The sequence below is a fragment of the Panthera onca genome, chromosome X (genome assembly GCF_046562875.1).
Source record: "Panthera onca isolate mPanOnc1 chromosome X, mPanOnc1 haplotype 2, whole genome shotgun sequence".
NCBI lineage: Eukaryota > Metazoa > Chordata > Mammalia > Carnivora > Felidae > Panthera > Panthera onca.
In genome coordinates this window covers 22,094,311-22,117,561 of record NC_138357.1, presented here as the reverse complement: position 1 = coordinate 22,117,561, position 23,251 = coordinate 22,094,311, and the positions used below count along the sequence as shown (strand labels likewise).

General features: G+C 43.9%; 1 protein-coding gene across 2 annotated transcripts; it reads left to right on the top strand.

The window, feature by feature from the left end:
• Positions 1 to 3,740: 3,740 nt before the first annotated feature.
• UTP14A (UTP14A small subunit processome component) lies at positions 3,741 to 23,009 on the top strand. Of its 2 annotated transcripts, none has more exons than XM_081793757.1 (15): positions 3,741 to 3,873; positions 4,915 to 4,990; positions 6,215 to 6,285; positions 7,457 to 7,521; positions 9,137 to 9,279; positions 9,576 to 9,731; positions 14,569 to 14,688; positions 14,787 to 14,881; positions 15,487 to 15,610; positions 15,693 to 15,770; positions 16,260 to 16,650; positions 18,737 to 19,140; positions 19,910 to 20,103; positions 20,229 to 20,328; positions 22,571 to 23,009. In XM_081793757.1, exons 1-15 carry the CDS (start codon positions 3,848 to 3,850, stop codon positions 22,841 to 22,843), a joined length of 2,316 nt encoding a protein of 771 aa, XP_081649883.1. In that variant the 5' UTR covers positions 3,741 to 3,847; the 3' UTR covers positions 22,844 to 23,009. The 2 variants fall into 2 exon arrangements, with proteins under 2 accessions (XP_081649883.1, XP_081649884.1); XM_081793758.1 differs by having other exon boundaries at positions 19,910 to 20,015; positions 22,571 to 22,679.
• Positions 23,010 to 23,251: the final 242 nt, after the last annotated feature.

Genomic DNA, 23,251 nt, shown 5'->3' with positions numbered 1-23,251 from the left:
TAGTGCCCCTCACCCATTTAGCCCATTTCCCCTCCCACAACCCCTCCAGTAACCCTGTTTGTTGTCCATATTTATGAGTCTCTTATGCTTTGTCCCCCTCCCTGTTTATATTATTTTTGTTTCCCTTCCCTTATGTTCATCTGTTTTGTCTCTTTAAGTCCTAATATGAGTGAAGTCATATGATTTTTGTCTTTCTCTGACTGACTAATTTCACGCATAATACCCTCCAGTTCCATCCACATAGTTACAAATGGCAAGATTTCATTCTTTTTGATTGCCCAGTAATACTCCATTGTATATATATACCACAACTTCTTTATCCATTCATCCATCGATGGACATTTGGGCTGTTTCCATACTTTGGCTATTGTTGATAGTGCTGCTATAAACATGGGGGTGCATGTGTCCCTTCGAAACAGCACACCTGTATCCCGTGGATAAATGCCTAGTACTGCAATTGCTGGGTCATAGGGTAGTTCTATTTTTAGTTTTTTGAGGAACCTCCATACTGTTTTTCTAGTGGCTGCACCAGCTTTCATTTCCATTTCTTCTATATCATAATAAATAATCTACCGTACTTGTTCAAGCCAGTAATATAAGCATAATCTTTCTCTTTCCCTTGCCTCCCACATTTCTCTGGTGAGCCCATCAATGTCTCTATCTCCAAAGCCACCACCCTATTGCAAGTTATTACCATCTCCGACTGTACTACACAATAATTTCCCTACTGATCCCTCTGCTTCCTCTTGTGCCCACTCCCCCACCCCGCCAATCCATTCTCTGCACAATGGACAAAATGATTTTAGTAAAATTTGCATTACGTCACTCTCCTACATAACCCCTACACAACAAATACATCGTGGCCCATTTTATGTAGAGTAAAATCCGAATTCTACTATGGCCTATGAGACCCTACAACACCTGAATCCTGTCCATCTTTCCATCCTTCTCTGTTATATTTCATCTTCTTGTTCACCACCACTCAGCCACGCTGGCCTTTCAGTTGCTAAAATGTAACAAGCTTTTCCCAGCCCAGAGGGCCTGAGTATACATTGTTTCCATTGATCAGACTACTCTTCCCAGTTTCTCTGAAGGAAGCCCTGGCTCTTTCTTCTCCTCAGCTGAAACATTGTATTGTTGTTCCCTAATTCTACATAAGAGGGAAAGGGGGCAGCAATCTGGTTAGAGCTGGAGAAGGGGAGTACCTAGGGAACTTGCCTCAAGGCTGCATTTGCATAGCAAACACACTGTCTTTACTTAGATTAAGTATAGATCAATAAAAAAAAGTCAATGTTTTCTTAAAATGCTTTTATTTGTACTTTCTATAAGATTAAGAGAACATCGTCTGTCCATAAAAATACAATTTGGAGGGGTTCCTGGGTGGCTCAGTCAGTTAAGTGTCTGACTTTGGCTCAGGTCGTGATCTCAGTTTGTGAGTTCAAGCCCCGCATTGGGCTCTGTACTGACAGCTCAGAACCTGGAGCCTGCTTCAGATTTTGTGTCTCCCTCTCGCCCTCTGCTGCTTCCCACTTGCTCTCTCTCTCTCTCTCTCAAAAATAAACATTAAATATATGTATACATTTATATTTTTATATTTATAATTTATATATTTATAATTTGGAGTGCCTTGGGGGAAGCAGCAAACAATTCCAAAGAGGTTGGAGAGGTAGACAAGGACTAGAGATTTTTAAAATTTTATCTTGAAGGTGATGAGGGTCTATCTGCATCTTTTCAGTAGGGGTGTGACATGATCAGACTTACAGGATTAGATGAGGAGAAACTAAAGACTGAAAAGTCAGTACAAAATAATTACTATAGCTAACATTTATTGAACATTTAATGTGTGACAGGTATTATTCTAAGGGCTTTCCATTTTAGTGCTTTATGTATATTAATTCACTTAGTCCTCGCAACTACCCAATGTACTGTCATACCCACTTTAAAGATGAGGAAACAGAGGTACAGAGAAGTGACTCATTCAAGAATTACAAAGCTAGTAAGTGGTAGAGATAAGATTAAAACCCAGAGAGTCCAGGGGCGCCTAGGTGGCTCAGCCAGTTAGGCGTCCAGCAGTTCGTTGTGGCTCAGGTCATGATCTTGAGGTTCCTGGGATCGGGCTCTGCACAGGCAGCACAGAATCTGCTTGGGATTCTGCTTGAGAGTCTCTAGCTCTCCCTCTCTCTCTGCCCCTCCCCCACGCATGCTGCGTGTCTCTCAAACAAATAAAGTCAAAGAAAACCCAGAGAGTCCAGTTCATAGCTCATGCTCTTCATCAATATGCTATAATGCTCCCCTTTAGCAGTTTATGGCAGTACCACAGGCTTGAAATTGCAAGGGTCTAATGGATGATGATGGAAAGGTTCAAGAGGGAGATTGGGAATGTAAATCCAGCAATGTGAGGAGCAGCTATGAAGCATAGAGAGGAATCAAAGGTGACTCTGAGTTCTAACTTGACCAACTAGTAAGGGATGGTGCCAAATATGGAACTCTGGTGGAAAAGATAGAAATTATTGGACACCTCATGTTTGATGTGTCTGTGGGACAAAAGGACTGCCAGGAGGCAATCAGAGATAGTAGTCTGGAGCTAGACTGGAGCAAGAATGAGATCTGAGCTAGAGGTAGAGATTTTAGAGTTCTCATACAAGTGTTAAAGGCTTAAGGAGAGCATGCAGAATAGACAGGCTGAGAGCAGAGCCTGGGGAACATCATCATTTAGGGAATAAGTACAGAAAAAGTATCCAGCAGAGAAGACTGACGGAGGTGGCCATAAAGCTAAGACGCTAGGAGAGAGCTGTGTCATGCAATCCCAGGAAGGAATTTCAACACCGACAAATTTAACTTTAATGCCACTAGAAAGTCAGTCCTGTGAAGCCATGGAACACGTCTGTTTTGTGCACCAATGTACCCTCGAGCCTAGAGTCCTGGCACATGGTAAATGGTCAAAAACATGAACTGAATATGAGTAAGAAAAGAAACCAACAGTACCAAATACCACACAAAGTTCTGGGAAGACAAAGACTGAGAAGTCAGCATTTTATTTAGCAACCTAGGGTGTGACAATCTTGTTCAGAGCGGTTTCAGTGTACTAGTGGGGCGAAAGCAAAATGGAAGTGGCTTAAAATAGACAGCAAGAATGTTTTCGTATACGACTTTTCTACTTTTTTATTTAAAAAATTCTTAATAGTTGACAGGAGGTGAGGAAGTTGCAGCCACCGGTCCAGCAGATTCTTGGAGGAACCTTCGTTACGCAGGGAAGGAGGAACCTGGAGCTGCAATTACAAGGGGGCACGAGACGAAAGGGCGTTTTTCCTTAGCAGGGGAGGAAACTTTCTCCGTCCACTGCTCAATCTCCGGGACCTACCACATGCTGGAGACCTCACGGGCCCTCGATAAAGCCTCGAGCTGCCCGGCGGCGGGCTCCCAAGACGCTGCGGAACACGAATGGGCGCTGGAGCCTTTCCTTTCGGATCAGGTGGCGACAACCAAGGCTCAGCCGGTCCCAGGCAGCGCAGCGCCCTCGCCCTAGGCTCATCCACCTTGGACCGTGCGGGAAGCAGGAACCCGAGCGCGGACACCGGCGCTCGCCAGAGAGGACGGCGGGCGGGGGACGGGAGAGGAGGCAAAGCTCCGCCCGCTGACAGGCTTTCCTCTCCAGCCTCCCCGTTTCCCGCAGGCCCCCCCCCCCCCCCAAGCGTCTCCGGTTCCCCGCACGCCGTGGGGTGGAGCGGAAGTGACGCGACGCGCAGCGCGTGATTGGCGGAAGCAGAAATTGCTTTGCGGCCGGCACGGAAATTGCTCTCCTTTCGGCTTCCGCTCCTGGTCCATGTGAGAGAGACAGGCTACCGAGATGAGCGCGGCCGGGGTTGCGGAAAGGTGAGGGGTGAAGACCGGAGCGGGGGTTGTGGGTGTCGTTGGGGGCCGGGTTCCCCGGCTTCTGCTAAGTGGAAGCTGTCTTTTAACAGACAACAGTTGTTCCTCTTCCAAGACCTCACCATTCATTACGGTTTTCGCGATAGCATCCGTGAAAAGTCCTTTTAATTTCATTTAATTCGCTCCCTCCGCTCCGCAGCTTTTTAGCCTCATCCCTGTTGGTCCTGATGTGGCTTGTCCCTGTCCAGCTAATTTGTTGTACTTTACTCGTCACGTGACTCCTTTTTCTGCTGCTGCCGCTGGGGCACGGGGAGTGCCTGCGTTATAAATACCCCTTATTCTGGAAACCTTTGCTGATAGGAGTCCTTTTCTCCTCTGATGCTTCATTCCCCCCCATAGTGTCACTAAATATAATCCGTTTAGTAAAGGTTGCCTTGTAAAGATTGATATATACTGTTAGGTACTAATAGAGTCTGTAATTTGGTTCAGGGTACCAGTCTCCTTAGTTAAGCATCTACTTTGCCGAGGAAGCCCCAGGAAAAATAGCTTACTTGGCTGCTTTCGTCCAATTCCCTCTTTCCCCATTTCTGGGAACAAGTGATCAACTCTGTCACTTTTGAGTAAGTTGTACCTATAAAGGTGTCTTCCGTGTGGAGGATGCTTAGGAATATTAATGGTGAAACTGCCTTGCCTCAAGGGCCAGCAACAGTGTCTTCTGTCACCTTACCTAGAGTCTGACATTTTTACAGCCTCCCGGATGTCCGTGGAAAATGCAATACCAATCACTGAAAAGGGTTACCTCTTTTTCATTTCATGCACTTCTATAGGGGTATCACCACCCAGTGCTCACCCCTTGGGGTTGATGCCTGACTTCAGGCTAAATTTAATGTCTTGACAAATTTCCAAAGATGCCCATGCTGTTTGGTTTGTGCCTCTTCCAGGGAACAGGGCTGTTCTGTGCTTAAAAACTGAAGTTATGTTTTGGAGATTGTTTTAAAGAAGTTATTTCAATTGATAATATTTCTCTTTTGTCTCCTTTAACAGCCTTCTGGCTTTAAGCCAACAGGAAGAACTAGAGGATTTGCCCAAAGACTACCCCTTGAGCCCCAGTGAAGATGAGGTGGGTGGCAACTGCTATACTGCCTTCTCTGGTACCCCTTCTGCCTGGCAATTAGGATAGACAGCACTTTCCTGGAAAGAAAAATTATGGCAACATTGTTTATATTTGTTATGGTGTTGCAAATAAATTACAAAGTAATATAGTATCTCATGTACAAGTTACTGTATTAAGTGCTATGGAAATTGAAAGACTATAAGATATACTGTTTCCAAGTTGCCTAAGTATAGTTGAGTGTATAAGAACAAAACACATGGTCTTCATTATATGGTTTCCGTATTTCCCAAGTTTGGATTTTTATAGAGTTACGTAATTACAAATCTTCCTCCACTTAAGATGGGATTACATCCTGATAAACCCATCATAGATTGAAAATATCGTAAGTGGAAAATACATTCAATGCACCTAACTACTGAACATCATAGCTTAGTTTAGTCTACCTTAAACTTGCTCTGAACACTTACATTAACCTACAATTGGGCAAAATCCTCTAACACAAAGTCTGTTTTATAATAAATGTGTGGAATATCTTATGTAATTCATTGACTACTGAAAATAAAAAGTAGAATGGTTTTATGGGTACAGCATGGTTCTAAGTGTATTAGTTATTTACCCCTATGATCATGTGGTTGACCAGGAGCTGCAGCTCGCTGCCACCAGCCAGCATCCCAAGAATCATATCACATATTGTTAGCCTGGAAAAGATCAAAATTTAAATTTGAAATACAGTTTCTACTGAATGTGTGTCACTTTCTCACCATCATAACGTCAAAAAATCATAAGTCAAACAAACCATCATAAGTAACAGACTGTGTCTGACTAAAATACACATAGTTAAGCTGACTCTCCAACAGATGCTATAGGAATTCTGTTTATTCTCTTGACAAAACTACTTACATTGTGGGGGGTTTTGACATTAATGTTTCTGTGTCAGATCGTACTATATATTCTATACAGAAACATTCTCATAGCACTTTTCTTCTCAAGACTGATTAAGACAGAAGCATGACATTAGCTACAGATCACTAGGCACTGTGGTCCTCATAATGAGGGAGTCTGGCTTTTGAAGCAGTTCTGTTTCAGCTTGAATGCCTGCACACTAGACCTCAGCTGATTCCCCAGTTGTCCACTGACCAAAACAGCAAAAAATTTTATATGGGCCTCAATTTCCATGCTGTCTTTTCCCTTTCATTATTGTTCTGATGGTTTTTCCTTTACTGTCTCTAGGGGGACATTGATGGAGAGAGAAAGCATCAAAAGCTTCTGGAAGCAATCAGTTCCCTTGATGGAAAGAATAGGTAAAATTCCCATCTGTTTGGACAGGCTATAACTAGCTGATTCCATGAGACAGATCTGCAGCTAACATTTACTGAGTGGTGGGGTGCCTGGCTAGCTCAGTCGGTAGAGCATGTGAATCTTGATCTCAAGGTTGTAGGTTTGAGCCCCATGTTGGGTGTAGAGATTACATAAAAAGTTAAAAAAAAAAACATTTATTGAGTGCCTAAGACAATGAAGACACAAGTGTCAGCATCATTATTAAGAGCACATACTTTGAAGACAGACCGTGTAGGCAAATTTTTATCTTCTCTACACCTCAACTCTTCAAATAGAAAATAAGATTAATAATATTACCTACATCAGAGGGCCATCATGACATTTAAATGAGTTAATAAATGTAAAGATCTTAAGCCAATGCCCAGCATACAGTAAGTGTGATGTAATTATTATTGTGTTAGGCCTTTGTGCATTTTAATTCTTAGTCCAAACTTACAGTCTTTTGAAGCATTGACTAGGCACTACATATTGCCGTTAGAGAAGGTAATTGACTTGCCCCAAAGTCACTTTGCTCATAAGTGACAGGTCCAGGATTCAGATCCAGGTGTGTTTGAATCCAAGTCCCAGTACCTTTTCCATTATGCCTATCTAATATTGCCTTGTGTTTTTGAAGGGCTGAGTCTACACTAAGAGATGGTTAGGGGCACCTGGCTGGCTCAGTTGGTAGGGCATCTGATTTTTGATTCCAGGGTCATGAGTTCAAGTCCCACATTGATCGTGGAACGTACTGAAAAAAAGAGATGGTGGGGCGCCTGGATGGCTCAGTCGATTAAGCGGCCGACTTCGGCTCAGGTCATGATCTCACGGTCCGTGAGTTCGAGCCCAACGTCGGGATCTGTGCTGACAGCTCAGAGCCTGGAGCCTGTTTCAGATTCTGTGTCTCCCTCTCTCTGACCCTCCCCTGTTCATGCTCTGGCTCTCCATGTCTCAAAAATAAATAAAACGTTAAAAAAAAAAGAGAGAGATGGTTAGACTACGTAGTCCAGGATAGGAACAGATTTCCTGGATTCTTTGTGACAAAACCTGATTCTAAAAGAGAAATACATGAAACCAAAGCCTTCTTTGAAGAGAGAAGTGTTTGTTCTCCAGAAAAATGTGTTCATTCCTACTATATTCTGCTTTGCCTAATTTCAGGTGGAAATTGGCTGAGAGATCTGAGGCTAGTCTGAAGGTTTCAGAGTTCAATGTCACTTCTGAAGGTAAGTTAACAAAGGAAGTAATCAGTATATGGAGCTTGTAGAGTTACAAAAGCATCATGGTCGCTTCACCCCCACCGCCTGGAACTGTTTTTGATGTGGTTAATGGATCATACCATAAATACTTACCTGTGAGTGGGTGAATATAGGTAGTCAGATCCCCTTGAGTTTCTTCCAATTCTAGAGAAAGCCCTAAAGGCGACAGTCAAGGTCTCCCACTGATGAGCTACTTCTAGGGTCTAGGGACATGAATGAAGACAGCTGCTTCATGGCTTCATTTTTATTTCAGTTCTTACAGCGCTTTGAGTTGGGACAGGCAGATAATCTGCCGGAGTTCAGAGAAATCAAGTTACTTACTCAAGGGCCTTCACCTACTGCAGTGTTCCTCAACCCATTTCCTTTATTGTTCCCTGAGAAACCTTTTTTTGGACATTTGTTTTTGATTGCCTCCCTCCCTCCCCACTCCCATCCCCACTCCCACAACAGGGAAATCAAATACTAAGGAATAAGATTTTGGTGAATAGGGTTGAGCTTTAGAGAAACACAAAACTTGAAAATATCTGGGGCGCCTGGGTGGCTCAGTCGGTTAAGTGTCCGACGACTTCGGCTCAGGTCACGATCTCACTGTCCGTGAGTTCGAGCCCCACATCGGGCTCTGTGCTTACTGCTCAGAACCTGGAGCCTGTTTCAGATTCTGTGTCTCCCTCTCTCTCTGACCCTCCCCCGTTCATGCTCTGTCTCTCCCTGTCTCAAAAATAAATAAAACGTTAAAACAAAATTTAAAAAAAAAAAAACTTGAAAATATCTAAGATTTTTTTTTTCACCACTCCCCTGCCTCCAGAACCAATTTTCATCCCTTGGGTGGGCAAGTAATACCTCCTCTAATGTGAATGAGTGATCTGGTAAATTGCAGAGTTGGGATTTTAACCTGATACCAAGTCTAGATGCCTTATCACCATATCCACAGTTTAGGCAGCTCTAATGAGTTCTGTGCTTCTAGTAACCACTAATGTAACCCCTCAGAACAAATAACAATGTATTCTTCAATCTTATTCATTCAACAAATACTTAATATATTTCTACTATGTATTAGTTTCAAGACAGTGTAGATACTGGGGCTACTACGAAGAATAAGACAGGAGACCCGCTTCCTGGGGTTTACCATGCTAGGGGGGAGAGCAAGTGGGGAGACGGTGAAGTAACTGACTGGCTGCTTCAGTTTGGCTGGGCCGTGTCCTTTAGAATGATGTAATTCCAAATATCAAAGGGAGCCACTGGAGGATTTTCAGCAGAATCCTGACCTGCCATGATTTACAGTTTGAAAATCTAACTGGCTGCTGTGTGAAGAATGAAGGACAGTGAGGCAGAAGTGGAAGCAGAACGACCAAGAAAAAAGCAAATGACTTTAAAATAAATCATTTTCTCCTCTCTTCCGTCCTCTAACACATATGGGAATGTAGGAGAATGATGGTGTCACTATGGCTGGCAGTTAAAGAGAATTCCTACTTCCCTGCACATCTGCCTGCCTACCAGCATTTTCTATGGAGGCATCTCCCTATGGTATATTGAGATTTTGCCTCCTTTCTCGGTCTGACCAGAAAGTTTGGCCTTTCTGCAGGATCAGGAGAAAAGCTAGTCCTTTCAGATCTACTTGGGCCTGTTAAAACTTCATCCTCATTGGCTGCTGTGAAAAAGCAACTGAATAGAGTCAAATCAAAGAAGACTGTGGAGTTACCTCTTAACAAAGAAGAGGTTGAGCGGGTGAGTTATAGAGAAAGTGATCCATTAAGGGGAAGAAATTGGACTGACAAGGAAAAATAGGGTAAGAAGGGAAGGAGGGGAAAAGCCTGACAAATGGGGGGAGGGCAAATCGTGATTGCCACAGAAGAGATTAAAACAAATCTCGGGGGAAATGCATCCTCAGGAGTAAGCAAGAGCTAGTCTCTAGCATGCTGACTGTTTCTTGGGATAAGAAACATTGGCTCCTAATTCTCTGCTGGTCCTTTGAGTTCAACGCTTAATTTCGTGGCTCTTTCCTTTTGTGTACTTTGCTTCAGATCCACAGAGAAGTGGCATTCAATAAAACCTCACAAGCTCTCTCCAAATGGGATCCCATCGTTGTGAAGAACCGGCAAGCAGAGCAGCTGGTTTTTCCCCTGAAGAAAGAGCAGTCAGCCTTCGCTCCCATCGAACATGTGCTCAGCAGCTGGAAGGTGAGCGCACACAAGGAGCTGCACCTGGGCGGATGAGGGTGCACTGCCTGCCATCCATGTGACTGGGCCTCATAGGCCAAAATCTCAGCTGCGGTCTCTTCGTGTCACAAGCAAGGAAGGGGGAGGGGGGTAGCAGGACTCATTGTCAGTCACGGAATAGTCAGAATAGCTCTGTAGTCACCCTTCAGCCATTTGTAGCACACAACATGTGGTTATTTTCATGTTTTTGTGTGAAAATGTGATTGCCGGTAGCGAGGGAACATGGATGTTTTCTTTTTCACACCCCAGTTTTAAAAAAGCTTTTTTTTTAAAAATGTTTTAAGTTTATTTATTTATTTTGAGAGACAGAGAGTGAGAGCAAGCACATGTGCAGGGTGACAGGCAGAGAGAGAGAATCCCAAGCAGGCTCCACATTGTCAGTGCAGAGCCTGATGCGGGGCTTGAACTCATGAGCCGTGAGAGCATGACCTGAGCCAAGATCAAGAGTCAGACGTTTAACCAACTGAGCCACCCAGGTGCCTCTAGAAAGCTTTTAAAGCCACATTCTGACCTGGGGCAAATCAGGAAATCAGGAGCTCAGCAGCATTAATGAGCCTTGGTAGGACTATGTGTGAGCAGAAGAACTAAAGTTTGCTTGTAAAGGAATCCCACATTAAAATGTAACGTATTGTGAATAATGACAAGAATCTTAGCAAATAACTCATTATGATCAAGCTGCAGAAAATAAAAAAGATATCTTAGAGCTGGGTTGTCCAAACACTGATCTTTGACAAATTTTTTATGCGTCTGAAGCAAAAGAATAATGGTGAGAGTAGCGGATGTAAGTTTAGCAGCTCTTCTTTATTATGAGGTTATCCTTTCCATTTTAATAGTGTTGAAATAGCTTTTCTTTATGAAATGATAGCAGCAGTTAATGATGGGACTGGGGGTGGAACAGTAGTTATGGCCTCGTTGGTAATCCTATGTTGGTCCCCAAAGTCTCAACTTTTATTCTGTGAACAACTTCAGTACAATTACTTTCTTTTCCAATACACTGTTGGTTATGGAGTCTATAATGGGGCATTTTGTTTTAAGTAGGAATAGTCAAAAACAGCAGTGCCCAAACCATGGATAGATGCCCTGTTTATGTTTCTTCTCTGCTTTCTAAGAATCCAGAAATAATAGTGTTCTATGTGTCGGGAAGTTGAGCTAATTAAAGCTAATCAAAGTAAACATGGCTTGCTGCCATAGCTAAACATTGAGCAAGTTGTTGCTTATTACGGGGATAAGCTCTGTTTCTCATATTGTTGTTGAAGTCACTACCATTCTCTTTCTCGGATGCTTCCTTTTCCACATGAAAAAGAGATCAGGTTTAAAGTGTGGCTGCGGGATAGAAGGGAGACTTTAGGAAAAAAATAAGAGGTAATAACAATTTGCAGGATTCAAAAATAAAAAGTATAGAAGATACAGAGTGAAAAGTCTAACCCTACCCTTGTCCCCCATCCATGGTTTTTACCCCTGTACTCACTTAGAAGTAACCAAAGATTTTTGTTGTTAACCTAAGAGTTTGCTATATTCGTGTTTACCTTGTTTTTTAAATTTATATATATATATATATATATATATATATAAATTTATATTTATACACACAGACACACACACACACACGTTTTTCAATGTCTATTTTGAGAGAGAGTGCACGCGCATGCGCAAGCAGAGAGGGGCAGAGAGAGAGGATCCCAAGCAGGTCCACGCTGTCAGAGCAGAGCCTGATGCAGGGCTCGAACCCAGAACTGCGAGATCATGACCTGAAATCAAGTTGAAATCAAGAGTTGGACACTTAACCAACCAAGCCACCCAGGCGCCCCACCTTGGCTTTTTTTTTTGTTGTTTTTTTTAATCACAAAAGTAGTGCACAACTATGCATTGTTCTGCAAATGACAATGACAGTGTGATCTTAGAGATAGCTGGAAAATGCCTGGCTGGTTATTAAACATGAGACGGTGGAGGAGTAGCTTGCACTAAGAATGGCACAGCCTCTGCTTTCCAGAAACTCCCTGTGCAAGACTGAGTGGAGTGCCCCCAGATGGTGTACGTGAATCTACTGTACCAGTTATTGGAAGATTCGTTTTGAAGAAATTAGGCCAGAATGGCACACAGCAATAAGGAAACGCTTGGTCAGAGGTTGCTTTCTGGCTAGCAGCTGCGCTGTCTTCTTACAGCTTAGAGAGTGCAAAGTACCAAGGACTCTGGAGATTAAGGATCCAAAAAGTCTGCACTATCATTTGGCCCAGCTTCCTAAAATTCCATTTCACTCCAAGAAGATTTAAATGGGATAATGCATGAGAAAGCATTTGTAAACTGAGAAGTGCTAGAAATGATGTAAGGTAACTTCCCTCCCTCTAGCAGCCTATACTAGCATTACCCAAAGTGTTCTCAAAACTTTAGTTTTTCAGTATGCCCTCAAAAAGGTAGGGTTCCATTGCTAGAAAATGTTGCGTGCCCCTGCTGGAGATTGGCAGCTCATGATATATACTAGCCTTTTAAAGGTTATGAGAAGACACTAAAGAAACCCCTCTGACCTACTCTAGTCCAGAGTGTACAAACAAAAATCAAATAAGTTTCATTTTGCACCTTAAAAAAATAAATCTTGTTAGCTGGTGAGGCACATGCTTTGGGAAGAGCTGGTCTCCACTGCTTCCTCCGTTCTCCCACCTTTTTCCCGACTACCCCACTGACTCTTCTCGAGGGCATTAGTGAGAGGCCTCTGAATCGCCAGATCCCAAGCCGTTTGAGTCTTCAGCCTATTTGACACTGTTGACACATCACATTAGTTAAAAAAAAAAAAAAAAAAAAAAAAAAGCTCTCCTCCTTCGGCTCCTGTGGTGACATACTCCTGATTATTTTTTATGTATCCGACTGTTAGTTCTTATTGCTCTATAAATTCCATGGCTTTTGGCTGTCACCTGTGTATGCTGCAGGTCACTCTCAACACCTTCTGAGCTCCAGTCCCATATTCCATGTGACCAGTAGGCCTCACCTGGGTCTCCCATATGCACCTTAAACTTCACACAAAACAAAGTCATCTTGGCATTTTCCTTCCCCAGACTCCCAAACCCTGAGCCGCGACCTTCATTCTGTAAGTCAGTCAATGGCATAATTCCCTACCCCAGTCCCTCGGGTTGGAAACCTCAGCCATTTGATTCCTCTTCCTCCTCCTCCCTTTAACTGCTGCCCCTTCCCAGCCCACATGGTGTGCTGCTCCTGTAAACTCTGTCCGCAGTGGCTCTCAGACCCCTGGTTCCTCCTCTGATTTTCATTTTCATCCATCATTGGGCACTTCACACATAATCCTTACACAGTCACCAGAATTTTCTTTCCAAAACACAAAACTGAGTGTCACTCTCCCACTTAAAGTCCTTCAAAAGGCTCTCCATTTATAGAACAAGACAGAAGGACCTAGCGTCTTGGTTACCCTGGACTACACATTTTCCCTTACATATCTCTCTTTTCCATAGATATGTTTTTATTTACCCTCATCTCCATTTGATCCCCCCACCTTTACAGAGTTGTACTTAATGCCTCAAAGCCTAATTCAAAAAGTCCTTCCCCAAGCCCAACCCACCTCCAAATCAAAATAAATTCTTCACTTCCTTTGTGATTACTTCTATCATATAACTACCATGTAACCGATTACATTGCTAATGGTACATGCGTCTCTTCCCTCTGAAAGGCTGTGAGCTCTATGAGGACAGGAATGATCTTATTTGTGTATTCCTAGTGCCCTGCACAAGTGCCCGGAATGTAGCTCCAATCAATAAATGTTTGCAAAATTGAATTGGAAGGAGATTACAACAGTGTATTATAAATCACTTTGTAGCCTGTGATTGATCACTACTGGCAAATACTAAAAATGAAAGAACATGCACCTTTACTATTCAGTAGAATAGGTTTATGGTTAAATCAATAGCACCGTGTAACGTGTGATGATGTGTGTTTATGCATTTGTCCAGAAATTTGTAAGTTTAATGCTGACCATGATGTATATGGCTGTTGAAGAAAACCACATATAACATATGCACAAGGTTAGAAACTGGCTCTGTTGCGTACGGCTGTCTTTGTGCCTTGCCAAAGTGGACCGTGGCACAATTGGCCTGATTATTTTAGCCACCTACACAGTATCAGTCAAGCAGTAAACAGCATCTTTTGTTGACATATGGAGTAACTGGTTTAGAGTCCATTCATTCATATGTAGAGACTACCTAGCATGCAAAGTTAACTGTAAACTAAGGAATTGGAGCCAAAGTTAGAAAATGGCTAGAGTTAAATTTGAACTGTCAGGGAGCTAAGACCTAACCTCCCCTTTCTTCTAGAAATATTCTTTAAGGGAGGCTTATAGGAGTCTTAGATTCCTAACAATACAGTAATACTCACACATGCTTCAAATATACATGATACAGGGACCATTTTGTTTTGCCACTATCAAAACTGACAATTTGGTACTGATGTTCTTCTGTCCTACCAGTATTTACCTTAAGGGCATCCTGCTTTGATGCTTAAGAGAATGGTATTCTGTTTTACATGTTTTGGTAATCTGAACAGAGTGATCCCTTCAGTAATATTAAAGAGTAGCCTCAGAATCCAGTTGCTGAAGTTGTCTTAAATTGGAAGAAAATAAGGCTTTATCCTACACAGCTGAACAGTGAGACTGGAACCCCTTCTCTTGCTGTAACAGCCAATCCTTTCCAGTTAGTGATTCCCATTATATTAATGTGCTGGATTGTAGGATGGTCATAGGATTGTAAACAGAGACTAGGAGCATGGTTTAAGACTGCGAATGTTATGTTACCTCCTTAAGGCAAGGACTCCCCTGGAGCAGGAAGTTTTTAACCTCCTCCATAAGAACAAGCAGCCAGTGACAGACCCTTTACTGACTCCCGTGGAAAAGGCCTCTCTCAAAGCCATGAGCCTGGAAGAGGTAAGTGTAATAGGCCCTATTATACGCCCAGACTTGCTCTGTTCCTTCCAGCATTTGCCCTCAAGCCCAGGAGTCACTGTAAATGTCATTCATTATAGGCTAAGATGCGCCGAGCAGAGCTTCAGAGGGCCCGGGCCCTGCAGTCCTACTATGAGGCCAGGGCTCGAAGAGAAAAGAAAATCAAGAGCAAAAAGTAAGGAGGCCCTTATTGAACTGGCCGTGGACTCCCTGAAAGAAAGTAAAGCGGCTAATCATGAGTCCTTAGAAAAGAACCTTTGACCTAGTAACTGGGGTCATGTAGAAGAGGTCCCAAATAGGAATGACTAGGTTTTTTTTTCTTTTCTTCTCAGTCGAACCTCATAGTTTTGCCTGCTTCGGTAGTGCCCTCTCCTCTGGCTTTGCCTTTCAGTCTTGGTTTTGCTAAAAAGAGGACTGTTCAATTACTTTCTCTCCCTTCCAGGACATCACGGAGTGGTTCTGCAGAATGAGCTCTGAATTCTACAGCTGTTGAGGCCAGTAGGGCTTCCTTTCTGCCTTTTTGCCTCTTTGGAACTTCTTCTACTCTTGCCTTGCGCTCTAGAAGCAGAGGGGACTCTTTGCTCTGCAGAGGTGTGCCCCTGGGGGCTGCACGGACTGAGAGGCTTGCCAGTCCTCTCAGGTCCCAAACTGGTTCCCTACAGTCAGCCAGCTCTGTGATGTCCATTCTAGCCCCTGCACAGGGAAACTCCTTGGGGAGCGGGGACACTTCTGTGTGTGGCATCAGTGTTTCAGCTGAGTCTCTGCCCTCTTACCCTGTAGGTATCGTAAGGTTCTGAAGAAAGGAAAGGCCAAGAAAGCCCTAAAAGAGTTTGAGAAGCTGCAGAAGGAGAATCCTACTGCAGCACTGGAAGAATTGGAAAAAATCGAAAAGGCCAGAATGATGGTGAGGCTGCCTCTTGCCCCTACCCCTTGAACCAGCTTTCCCCAAAAAGTGGTAAGGATCTCACTGTGCCCTTTCTTTCCAGGAGCGAATGAGCCTTAAACACCAGAACAGTGGGAAATGGGCAAAGTCAAAGGCAATTATGGCCAAATATGACCTGGAGGTAAGAGACCATCAGGGTGAGAGAAGAAATGGAATTGGAGGACAGAAAGGAAAATCAGTCCATAAGGATACTAGCAGAAGCAGAGTTGGGGAAGAGCCCTGAGGAAGAATGGAAAACCAGGATTCTAAAAAGGCATCAGAAAATCTCTAAGGCAGAGAGGAAAAGAACCAGAAACAAGGTGGAAAAGGAGAGATGAAAGGGAAACAGCATTGAAGGCAAGTCCAGTTAAAGGGTAGAGGAGCGTTGTGGTTTTGTTTTTGTTTTTTTTTTTTTTACCTTGTTTCATATGTTGATTTCCTTGAGGACAAAGACTTTGTCTCCCATTTGATTCCATAGCCATTAACACAGTGGTATATGTGCAGTTTAAACAGGCATCGGTAAGAAACACTTAAGTCAAATTGAGAGGAGGCAGCTTTAAGAAATGGACCAGGAGAGGTGTTGTTGCAGTCACTAATGACAAGGCACTCGTGTTGTGACTCCTTCCTCCAGGCTCGCCAGGCTATGCAGGAACAATTGGCCAGGAACAAAGAACTGACGCAGAAACTCCAGGCAGCCTCTGAGAGTGAGGAAGAGGAGGGAGATGTGGAGGAAGAGGGTGAACTCCTTGTCCCTGATGCAGTGAATGAGATCCAGATGGATGCAGATGGACCGAACCCCTGGATGCTCAGGAATCACTCCAGCGGCACAAAAGAGGCCAAAATCCAGGACCCTGAGCAACTTCCAGAGCCTGTGGCCCATGAGACTCCTGAAAGTGAGGAAGAGGAAAGACCAGGGGCAGAGGAAGAAATTTTGCTGAACGAATTTAAGGAAAGGCGATCACTTAGGAAAAAGGCTAAGCTCAACCAGGACACCAAGCCGGCGAGCAGACAAGAGCCAAAAGGTGAGTTATGGTGGACTAGAATGGAGAACTGCCCAGGGCTAGTGCCGTGGGCGGGCTGCGAGAGGAAAAGTGTCCACGCACACGTGCTGCACAGTGAGTAGGCCCTGGGTACCTTCCACAGAATGCCATGGGTCCCTGAAGAGAAGATTGATACGTAGTAACTCTTTTTCTTCAAAGGCATTTAACACACAGTCATCTGCATGGCTGTACAATGTGTGTTCGGACATGTTTTCTGCTCTTGAGAGCCTATAGTCGTCAGAAAAAACTGCCCCATCCTTGAAGGGCAGGAATTAACAAACCCGAGAGAACTGCCTGTGGTAGGATGGCAAGTCTGAGAGGCCATTCATTCCCACAGACACAGGTGGATTTTGAGGCATTATGAAATTTCTTCAAATTACTGCCACGGTTTTCTGTTGTTTGTAAAGTAGGAGTGGCAGTTTTAGCACTTCATAATGTTGGTTGGTATGTGCCGATATGGGGTGAGACTTTCTTGACAGGAACGAATGACTCCACAAGCTACATGGTAAATTAGAATTGTCACCCAATGCTCAGATTCAATTTGTATATTATATTTTGTGTTATCTTAAGGAGATTTTATATTAACAACCTTAACACCCTTGAGACAGGTCAGAAAGCTCCCGTCTTGGCAAGAAAGTCCGCTTAGGAAACTGCATTCAGAAATCACTTGGCTTTCTGGACAGATTCTTGGGTCTGATTTTATTTCCTATAAGAATAATGCATTCAGATGATGGCAAGAATGTTTTTCCATGAAAAAAAAATTGTTTCTAAAGAGCTGTCATTTAGAGTGTGTTGGAGGCCCTTTAGTTTGGGTTCTCAGCTAGAGAGTTCTGGGATTAATAGTTGCAAGCAGTCACTTCCAAGAGGACTTTGGAAAGCCGCACTGCAGGCTGAGATTGTACGGCAGTCCTTATAGGACCACAGAACAGCAGCTGTGTTGTCCTAAGCCTCAAAAGATGGTCATCTAGCTAAATGTATTGAGCACTTGTTTGTAGTATGAAAGGTGGATTTGGATTTCCTTGGATGACAGATAAATAGAACATTCCCAAACCTTTAGGTTCAGGGAAACCATGTCCTAAAATAGTAGGAAGTTGTAGACCCCAAATAAAATGAGCAAGGACACTTGCTCCTTGAGGAATAAACATACATGTGTCCAAAGGCCATATTTAAGTAACTTCTTAGAGTGGCTTTAAGCCAAAGCTAGAGAGCAGGATGAACTTGGGAATGGAGGCGACTCGAGTCAGTGCAAAAAAGAGTTTAGAAGTGTGTCGCTGCCATATTTCCCTCCAAGCTCTCAGAAACTAGTGGTATTGCTCACATGTTGCTTGTGACTGGAAAATGCCAAGCAACTTGACTTGGCCACAGCAGAGTGTGAAATGCTGCTTTAAGATAAACAGTGCTGGGGGTGCCTGGGTGGCTTAGTCAGTTAAGGGTCTGATTCGGTTTCGGCTCAGGTCATGATCTCACAGTTGTAAGATTGAGCCCCACGTTGGGCTCTGCACTGAGTGTGGAGCCTGCTTGGGATTCTCTCTGTCCCTCTGCCCCTTTCCCCCACTCCTGTGCTCACTCTCTCTTTCTTTCTCTAAAGTAAAAAACAAAATAAAGATAAAAAATGCTGGATTTGGTTTTTACAAATAGGAAATGACAGTGTAAATTACAAATAGTAAATCGTCACATTTTTATAAATTGCAATGAAGTTGCATTCCGAGACTACCTGTTAAAATGACTTTTTTAAAATTTTGAACTTGGGGCCGTCTCTCCAAGCAGGGTTTACTGTGTGCGGCAATGAAGCCACAGTTCCAGTTATGCAGTGAGTCACTGGCATAGCTGGGAATAGGACCCAGGACATCTGCTTCCCAACGTGCCACCTTTAACTACTAAACTCTATTGCCTGCTACTTAACAGGCAATGATTAGTGAACTCTCCAAGAGATCTAGTGAATGGAATCCTCTCTTCCCCATCATGAATGGGAGCACCTAAATGCTCGTTGTTAAGTGTGCTCAGTAAATGCTCATTGACAAGGCAACTTCCAGCCTCCTTTTCTGACAGCTTTCATTTCTTCCCTCAGATTCTAGCAGCCAGGAGGTGCTGTCCGAATTGAGGGCACTGTCTCAGAAACTCAACAAGGAAAACCAGTCTGGGAAGCAGAAAGTGAGTTCAGCGAGGACAGTTCGGGCAGTCCAGAGAGAGGACCCTACTGAGGAAGAAGAGGAGCCCCTGTTGCTGCAGAGGCCGGAGAGAGCACAGACTGTGGAAGATCTAGAAGAGCTTGGCAAAGAGGGGTGTTTTCAAAATAAGGAGGTTCCCAGGTCTGTGTTAGAAGGGCAGCAGCTAGAGAGGAACCCAAATAATCATCCTGGTGCTCCCAAGGAAAAGAAAAAGAAGGAGCAAATGATTGATCTACAGAACCTCCTAACCACGAAATCTCCTTCTGTGAAGTCTTTGGCAGTGCCCATGACAATAGAGGAGCTGGTGAGCAGAGCCAGGGGCATGGGCTATTGTGGGGGATCACCGCTGGGGCAGGAAGTGTCCTTGCACAAGGAGTAGAATCAGTGAAGTTGTGTTGTGCTGGGGGCACAATTCAGTAGTGGAAAGGTCCAGAATAATATGGGGCCGGGCCAGTCCCAGTGACAGTTTAATAGATGCAAATATGTGAGTGCTGCTGAGATTCCCACATCTTAAATCCTGAGCCACCAAACCCTCTGTGGGGTGACTGTAAAACTGCCCTCGGAGGAAAGAGGGAGGCACTCAAAGCTCTGCTCAGATCTCAGGCAGGATGACTCAAAGGTATAGTTGTTGAGCTATTGCCAAGGTTTTGCTCTTATTCACTGGGATCTGAAATGGTCCAAGACTCCCTGGTTAAGTAATTGAAACTGCTTCAGTGAGGAGCCCTGGTGCCTGGTGCCCGTCTTTTCAGGGATGTGAGCCGGAGGACACCCACGTTCTAGCCAGGCCACTTGGAGCTCCTCCTCCTAACGCAGGTCATTCCTTCCTCCACGCTGCAGCTTCCTTACTGTAAACTTAAAAGTATGTCTATGACAATGAGTTAGGGAGATTTACCCTAGAGAGAAAAAAATCAAAGTGTGATTGGCTAACCAATTCACTTATACTGCAAGACCATCATTGTTCAGCGCTTTTCCCCTAGGGGGCGCTAGAATGTCACGACCCAAAATTTAAACGGTCTTGCCAGGAACCATAGCTCTTCAGGCAAGCTGTAGCTCTCACTCTTATTTCTTCCCAGGAAGATGAAGAGGAGAGAGATCAAAAGCGGATGATAAAGGAAGCTTTTGCTGGAGATGATGTCATCAGAGACTTCTTAAAAGAGAAGAGGGAAGCTGTGGAGGCGAGTAAGCCAAAGGACGTGGACCTGACTCTGCCTGGCTGGGGCGAGTGGGGTGGTGTGGGCCTGAAGCCCAGTGCCAAGAAAAGACGCCGGTAAGAACAGGGAAGAAAGCCTGTCAGAAGTGCACCAGGTTCTCCCACTTCACCCTCCTGCGTCCTCCCTGCCCTTTTGACTAAGTCTTTAATGTTCTTAGACATCCCACTGTTCTGCTTTCCAGGTTTCTCATTAAAACCCCTGAGGGTCCTCCAAGAAAAGACAAGAATTTGCCAAATGTGATTATCAATGAGAAGCGAAATGTTCATGCAGCAGCTCATCAGGTGAGGGAGAGAGAAATTCTTTGCTGCCTCGCTCTCTTGCTTGGGAGGATTATTCTAGCACTCTGTGGTAAAGAGCGATGTGTGATCTTGACCACAGAATCAAAGCTGTTCTCTTTTTCACGGACTGGCTCTGAGATGAATAATTCCAGATTGATTTCTGTTTTAATTTCTGACTGGGAAGAGGTTGAGGCTTAAATGGTAATCTTTGCAGCAGTGGTGAGGCCCCCAAATCAGGGTTTTCAGCTAGTACCCCAGATAATTCTGATGCAATTGGGTCTCACCAAACTAAGAATTACTGTTCTTCACACTTGTCTTTATAGTCAGGATAATGTTGAGAGGCTATAGGTTTGAGCTGCATCTTAAGAAAAAGAAGACAAACCGGTACTCATTCAGGACAGCGAATGGAATTAAAATTGTGTGTTATGACAAACCAGGGATATTTACCGAAGAGAAGCAAATTTGAGCATGATCATGGTCTGCAAGTACGCTGAAGGCCATCATGTGGAGTGCAGTCACATAAGGTAGCAGTTAGAGGAAAAGCAATGCATTCAGTTCAAGGAGAAACTTTGTGGGGCGCCTGGCTGGCTCAGTCGGTAGAGCATGCAGCTTTTGATGTCGGGGTCGTGAGTTTGAGCCCCATGTTGGGCAAGGAGCCTACTTTAAAAAAAAAAAAAGGAAAAAATTTTCTGCTGGTCCAGAGGGAGAATGGGAACATGTGTAGAGGGGACTCAGGAATGAGATTGAACTCCATGACTTTTATGTTTCCTTCTGAAAGTCTGTGACCCTGAGATCTGTCCCCAGCCAGTACAATCTTGAAATGAGTTGTAGTTTTTCTTCTGAGAAAGAGGGGGAACTGTTTAATAAGTACAAAAGAGAGGTAAGAAATTATCGTTTCAGCAATACTCTACTGATCTTATTTTGCAAACCAATCCCTGCAGAAATGGAATCGTAACCACTGTAATCCCACTTGAAGATCTATAACCAGAAAATAGGCAATGAACAGGCAATTATGGGATAAATGAGAGAGAAAAAGCGTACTTCACCAGGCCAGGAAGGGCAGCATGGACCTCAGTAAAATCACCCCTCCCTGCTAGGAGCCTTGCCTTTAAAAAAAAAAAATACAGTCACAGGAAACTGACAGTTTTCCAAGAATCTCCCTGATTTTCCTCATCTTTTTAATAAGCTATAGACTTCAGGTCCCGGCATGCAATAGAATACAGTGTGCTTGAAGCTGAAGGAAAAAAGAAAAGCCTCCCAAGACTGAATATTTTGCCCACGTGTTTTTTTTTTCTCTTGATTTACATGACATGCACAGATCTAGCCATCTACCCCAATAAGACATTCCCTCAACCTAGAGACCATCTGTGTCCTTCACCACCATCAGGACCCCCGGGCAGTACTCAGCTTCTCTTGAGTGTTTCACTGAATATCTCCAGAGACTACTGTTCGTAACTTCCTGATTTTTCTCCTTATGTTTTTTTCCCCTCTTCTCTAGCCCTCAGAGGTAGTGTTTAAGGATTATTTAAATGTCTAAAGTAGCACTGTTTGGAATGGAGAATAGTACTAGGAAAGGAAAGGAACCCTGGGTTCTGTTCTCATTCATTGCTCATTGTACACAATTTACTTGCATACATCACTTCCCCTCTCTAAGCCAAATTCTGGGACCAAGGAAGATGACCTTTGCCATTATCTAGGCCCTTCCAGCTCTGATGTTCTGTGATGCCAAAAGAGGATGAAGCTAACTAAGCATCACAGCCTGGTATAGTTCAGGATTCATGGCAAACCTTAAAACATAAATCCTGTTTATCAAGGAGAAGAAAGAGATTGAGAGCTTGAAGAGGGTAGGAGGGCCACAACATTCCCAGGGACCCACAAACGTCCAGATGCTTCTTGCAGTCACAGCATTGTATAAGAAGACCCACTTAGGAACAGCAGCCCTGGAGCTAGTGTAGCGTTCCTACACTACAGGAATGGGGTCAGGGTGGTTTTTCAGTTCCTAGATCGTTGGGTAAGCCTTGGGGGTTGTCTAATCCCAATTAGTCCCCTCCACTCCCAGATGTCCTCAAGCAGATTGGGACTTCTAAGGTTAGATTGGGCGCATTGGGATGCCTTTACCTCTCAGTTGCTTCACTCACTGAAGCCATGTAGACCTGTGGCCTGTGCCCCAAACTACCTGCCATTAGAGTTTACCAACTGCACCCCAAGTCTGGCTTGTGACAAGTCACTCTGCCTTCCTTTCCAGGTGCGGGTGCTTCCATATCCATTTACCCACCATCAGCAATTTGAAAGGACCATCCAGACCCCTATAGGATCTACATGGAACACCCAGAGGGCCTTCCAAAAGCTGACTACACCCAAAGTTGTCACCAAGCCAGGACACATCATTAAGCCTATAAAAGCAGAGGATGTGGGCTACCGGTCTTCCTCAAGGTCGGACCTCTCTGTTGTACAGAGAAATCCAAAACAACTCACTGTACGTCACAAAAAACAGCTGAAGAAAAACTCTGTAGATTGAGTTCCTGGAGGAATGATGTCTTGGTGCCCAGAACTAGGAGCCCCAACTGCTCCTCCATTATCCCAGTTTTACTCCCAAGCTGCAGGATCAATTCCAAGACTGGCTTAGCACACTGTGAGTGTAGTTGAGCTGTATTTTAGAAATAAATGCATTTTTATCTATTTAACTGGAGTGTATTCTGTATTGTCACACGTCAGACAAGGCACCTTTGGGTGCTCCCCATTGCATTTTTCCAGCCACACTTGTTAGGGAAGCCTCATTTTCTCACCAAGGATTATATAGTTAGTCCTAAAACAAAGTGGAGAGAAGTTACCATAGTCTATGATCTTAAATATATTATCAGACACAATCCACTATAAGAGTGTAAGAGGGATAGTAAATACTGTATACTCTTAGCCTCTGAACCTA

Bases quoted from the DNA above. Each gene is read 5' to 3' on its own strand.
- UTP14A (XM_081793757.1), top strand. From the start codon at position 3,848: ATGAGCGCGGCCGGGGTTGCGGAAAG. The intron at 4,991-6,214 runs GTGGGTGGCAAC...TACTGTCTCTAG, and splicing joins TGAGCCCCAGTGAAGATGAG to GGGGACATTGATGGAGAGAG. The intron at 16,651-18,736 runs GTGAGTTATGGT...TTCTTCCCTCAG, and splicing joins GAGCAGACAAGAGCCAAAAG to ATTCTAGCAGCCAGGAGGTG.